The sequence below is a fragment of the Limulus polyphemus genome, unplaced genomic scaffold, assembly GCF_000517525.1.
Source record: "Limulus polyphemus unplaced genomic scaffold, Limulus_polyphemus-2.1.2 Scaffold38, whole genome shotgun sequence".
NCBI lineage: Eukaryota > Metazoa > Arthropoda > Merostomata > Xiphosura > Limulidae > Limulus > Limulus polyphemus.
Window position 1 is genome coordinate 762,123 of NW_013665648.1, and position 5,594 is coordinate 767,716.

A 5,594-nucleotide genomic window follows, 5' to 3' on the forward strand; every position below is an offset into this window, starting at 1 on the left:
TCTACAACTCTCCATATTGGTTGATATGATAAGAAAGTCACTATTATGAACCTGACATACTGAGTGTCATTCTCAAATCTCCATATTGGTTGATATGATAAGAAAGTCACTATTATGAACCTGACATACTGAGTGTCATTCTCAACTATCCATATTGGTTGATATGATAAGAAAGTCACTATTATGAACCTGACATACTGAGTGTCATTCTCAACTATCCATATTGGTTGATATGATAAGAAAGTCACTATTATGAACCTGACATACTGAGTGTCATTCTCAACTCTCCATATCAGTTGATACAGTAATAGTCGTTATTATGAATCTTACTTATTGGGTGACATTCTCAATACTCCATATTGGTTAAGATAGTACCTGAGTCATTACAGACATTTGTTAATTATAACCAACTATCAATATGAAGTAAATGTGTATATGTAGTATACTATCTGAATTAACCTTTGAAATTGAGTCAGTAAATACACATCTTATCATTTCATCTCTACTTGTCATTCTACCCTACTAATTAGTAGGGCAATAAAGGAAATAAGCTAAATTTAGTCAATAAACTACCTATATTTGGTTTAAGTTAGAGAAGTATATAATACTTTGTAAAGTTGTACGATAAGTTTAAATACATGTAAAGTGAAACCTGATGAAGAAATGAATGTCACTTTGTTCAGTGGTATACCATCATCATGCAATTTGAAATAGTTCCTTGTTCATCATTACAGTTAACCAACGATTTTGGTGTTGGTCTTTGCTAAGGAAAATGTTTTTTGTAATGAAATATAACTTTTTAATGTAATAGACAATTTCTCCTGGTTGTTATAGTTTCATATGGGTTTTTGAACATCAGACAATTAATGCAACTATCTCATGTCACAAACGTTTTCATATCATGTTTTAATAACATTTGATAAATTCATTTAAAGAAAAATAAGGATAATGAATTCACAAAGAGCTGAAATACCATCTAAACTTAAGTATACCTCTGATGAAGAGTTGATTATATAATTACACCTAAAAAAACCTTTAAAAATTAATCAAAAAGTATTTGATCCAGAACTAGCAGTACATTTTTGATTTATGTAATATGCTTTTAAAAATAAACCAGAATTTTTGAAAACTTAAAATATGTATGATGTTTTGAAGTTCACTGAGAATATCAATGAATGTTGCATCACACATACAAAACTTGAAACACTGAGATGAACCTGTTGAAGTTATAATAGTAGTCTGAGCATTTGCTACAAATTTGGTTACATTATTTAGAACATGTTACACCAACATTTAGTCTTTAATTTAACATAATGTTATGTTCTAGATCGGAACAAACTTTTATCTTTAAGTTAAGAATATATTTTAAAAGGAAAAAACATACATATAAACAACACGAATCTATCCAAGAACATTAAGAATGTAAATATGCAATGGTATCACTGGTTTATAAACAAGAAAAAAAATTAGAAATTGTTATATGACATTATTAGGGTTTACACATTTCTCCAAAACTAATGATCTAGTGAACTAATTTTTTACATATAATGAAACAACTGCAATCAGGCAGTAGCACAGTTTTTTGGATACCTTTTGTATGGTATAACTGATAACTAAATTTTTTCGGCTAACTTCTGTTTTCCGTTCTAAAATGCATAAAACAAAAATAAAGCAATCTTTCATCCTACTAATACTTTCCTGCTACATTCTACAAGTACTAAATATATATTGTTGTTTTAATGATTTTCTTTTGCCATCTACAAGTACCACATTGGTTCTACAGCAAACGTAGCATGCCTTTGATTCATGCGAATAAATGAGAAATGACAGACAGCAGAAACAGAGGTCTAAAGTAGTGAAATACAAGAGAAACTACAGTGAAAGCAATCAGATGTGGGGAGAACATCTTACCTTCCAAGTTAACTCTCAGCCCCCACCGTTCAGCCTCCTGATGAAGCCACAATTTCTCAGCCTCTAACGAGGCTTTTCCTGAAGGGTGAGAACATGATTGCTTTTGTGCTACAGTTTAGTTTCACAAAACGAACATAAAATTTATCAAGCATGTTTTATACGTTAGTTTCCATGGAGACTGCTTTATTAGTATTACTGTGTAGAAAAAGTGAAATGCAGACCACATATTGATTCACATTCTTGTTAGTTTTCAGAATGATGAAAATACAATCATACTCAATATCAAAACAATTTGTTTGGAGTCTAATCTAAGAAAAACAGTAACTAATAGTTGTGCTTATGCAAAAATAACTAAAAATGTATTTTTATTCAGAAACTTCAGATAAGGTTATGAATATAAATTTCATATGAATCTATCCAAGCAACTTATGTTGTAATGTGAAACATAATCATATTCATTATACTGTCTTAGTGCTGTTACTAACATCAAACATATACTTTCATTGAATATGTTCAAACTACCTTGTTCAAACAATCACTGTAACTAACAAAATATCAAAGCATGTAAGTAACATGATTTAACTTTACAATTCCTTTGAAGTTCTCCAAATTAGCACAGGGCTTAACATACTGCAAATAAGAACAAATGCCCACATTGCATGTCCTGTATACAATTTTATATCCAAAGCACACAGTAAGTGTTGCATAAGAGAAATGCAACTTTGAAAGAAAAATAATTTGCTTTACTATATCACTTATATTTACTAATCTAGATTTAAAAACCCCATATCATCAGTATTCTAAGCTAATCTTAAGAAGTGAATTAACCATTTCACTGCGGCTGGAACGTATATTTCCCAGTGCTTCCACCCCTCACACTGCAACTGAGACAAATGTTTCCCATTGTCATTCAAAATTGCTGCACGTGATGTATGGGAGTAAAATGAGATGGAAAGTATTTATTGGCATCCCACCTAATGTTGATATATGGCTTCCCTCAATGTTTTCCACTCAGCCCTTCAGTAACCAACAAGATGCCCAAGCGAAATGTATAACGACTGTGTGCTGATCATGCCTGCATCGTTAGATTGGCGAGTAGTAACCCTAATTACTGTGTAAATATGCTTGACTCAGATAGTTTAGAAGATAGTGAAAGTGAGTCAAGTGATGTTCAAATGCATGATGATGAAGAGGAAATGCTAGCTCTCCATCTAGTGATAACAGTGAAAATGATGAACCTGGACCCAGCAGAGGAAGGCGTAAACAGCATCGACAATGGGAAACATTTGTCCCAGGCGCAGTGTAGGGGGTGGGAGCACTGGGAAATATACGTTCCAGCCGCAGTAAATGGGTTAATATAAAAAAAAAGTGCTTATCTGCATACTATGTTCCGAAACTTAGTAGTTTTAAACATTACAAATATTTTAAAATTATGTACAGCTATAGTACTTGCTTCAAGATTAAACTTAAGGTGTGTAAAATTACACATGTAATTTGTATGACTTAAAACAAAAACATCTCAACTGTTTTTAAGAGACATGTCATGCAACCACAACAATAATGTTCTGTCCATAACTACTGATAATTTGTAATGGTTTTCAAACACCACCAAAAACTTGAGCGCTTTCGAATATTTATGGACTACAAGTCAGTAATATTTTCTGAAATTTTTTTTATTATTTTTTCTTCCTGAAGAATCATCTGTTTCGGCTAGAAATCAAATGGTCGAGATTTCAGTTCTTCATACAAAAAAGAAGGGATTAATTTTAGGTATATTCTCATGCAACATCTTTAAAGAAATATAATTTATAAACATAATTATATTATTATTATTTCTTTTGTTTTTGTATTTAAAAATTATAAAATTACTTGTAGTAGCTCTGTACTACCACTAACATTTTACCCCATTTGTTATTTGGAAGAAGAAAGATAAAACCAGAATGTAAACACATGACACAACTTTCTTACTACTAACAATTTATCCTATCACTTGTTGGGAAAATGAAAAGCAAATTGAGCTCTGAATTTGGACAGATAACACACTAAACTACCTTTTACTACACACAGATTATTCATTCACTGTTTTGGAAAAGCAAATTCAACCAAGAATTGGAAAACACAAACAAGGTAAAACTTCAATAGTGATATTTTATCCAGTTATCTAATCAGTCTATACTCCAATGTACATCACAGATTTTTCTACTTTTTTTTTACATGATTAAGATACAGGAATGTAGTGTATGAATAAATCATCCACAGTTGTAATAGTTACAGTAACATGTTATACAAAAGAAATTATCATTTAAGGACTGTTTGTTCATGATCAAAGACAAAGCTACACAATGGGCTATCTGTGCACTTCTCACCAGGGATATAAAAAAAACAATATTTAGCATTATAAGCCATGGGGGGGTGGGGGCTATTTCAAGGGAATTAGCAAAGAGTAGCTGATAATAATGAATAAAAACGAAAACTTCATATGTTGTAAAATCAGGAAAATTTATTATCCAAAAACCACAGGGTATTTATACAGTATAAGCATTAAAAACATTGTACATTTATATTAAGTTATTTTCATTTTAAGGCCAATACATACAAGTATAGGTTTATATAGATATGTTCAATATATGAAAAATATAACAGTTTTCAAATAGACCAAAAATAAATAAAAGAGTATTCACAAATCCACATAAACAGTGAAATTTACAAATACATGTATATATGCACATACTTAAACATTTATAAAAAGAGAAAATAATAAAAAACAACAACAGGCCAACTGTTCCAAACATACACAAAAAATATATAATGAATAATAAATATTTTAGTCAAAGAATACAGGGATAATATACATATCATATGTCAACTTCTTTGAAAACGTTTTCAAAGGTATTTACAGCAGTTGCAGTTTATAGTTAAAATAGTAAGTTAGATATCCAATGAAGCAAGAAATTTCCCAAATATCAGGCTAATATGCTGACACTAATATACTATTGAGAAATACCTATGTTTTATTATGCCTATAAGATATGGCTTTGCTAAGACAAAGCATCCAGTCAACATGAAGTTCCTCAAAAGTTCTCTATAAATGTTGTCCACACATGGTTGATGGTCATTCGTAAGCATGTAATAGGAGGGAGGCCATCATTGGCTTCTGTGTATTTTATACACAATTCTCCTGCAGTGAAATTTGCTGTAGACTCTACCACACAGAACACCATCAGTAGTGAAAGAAAGAACTTATCCATGCACTGGTACAATAGATTGTAAACCCACCTCTTTACAGATTTTATTCCAGATATTAATGTGAAGAGAAGAAAAAGCTTTATGTACCTGATACATTTAAATACTTTAAATCAAGATGCTCCATTCTATATTGCTTTTAAGGCTCAAAAGATCAATCCTAAATTTCTTGAAACAGTGATCCAAGTGTATGAACTGGTTGCTCACTAACAGGATGGGTGGATTCAATAACTTTTAAAATTATACCTAGTTTCTTAATCTGTAACAGGTATTAACCCGATGATTACCGGCTACTAACTTTCTTAGTAGGCAATGCAAGTCTTGCTATATTTCATTCCAACAATAAAACTACTGGATGAATATGCTTGAAAATTCATAAGAACTTTCAAAGATGTATGTAGTTTAAGAAACATAAAGCCTATTATTTCGGATAAATTTAG

At 30.9% G+C, this 5,594-nt stretch overlaps 1 protein-coding gene across 5 annotated transcripts in view; it reads right to left on the reverse strand.

The window, feature by feature from the left end:
* Positions 1 to 5,594, reverse strand: part of LOC106461284 (rho GTPase-activating protein 20-like) — a 111,928-nt gene that overhangs the window by 21,391 nt on the left and 84,943 nt on the right. For 4 of the 5 annotated variants that reach the window (XM_022388525.1, XM_013921103.2, XM_022388522.1 and 1 more), the window contains exon 8: positions 1,912 to 1,989. The exons of the other annotated variant lie outside the window; for it this stretch is intronic. In XM_022388525.1, the coding sequence (XP_022244233.1) occupies positions 1,912 to 1,989 (78 nt within the window). The remainder of the gene's footprint in view (positions 1 to 1,911; positions 1,990 to 5,594) is intronic. 5 annotated transcript variants of the gene reach the window in all.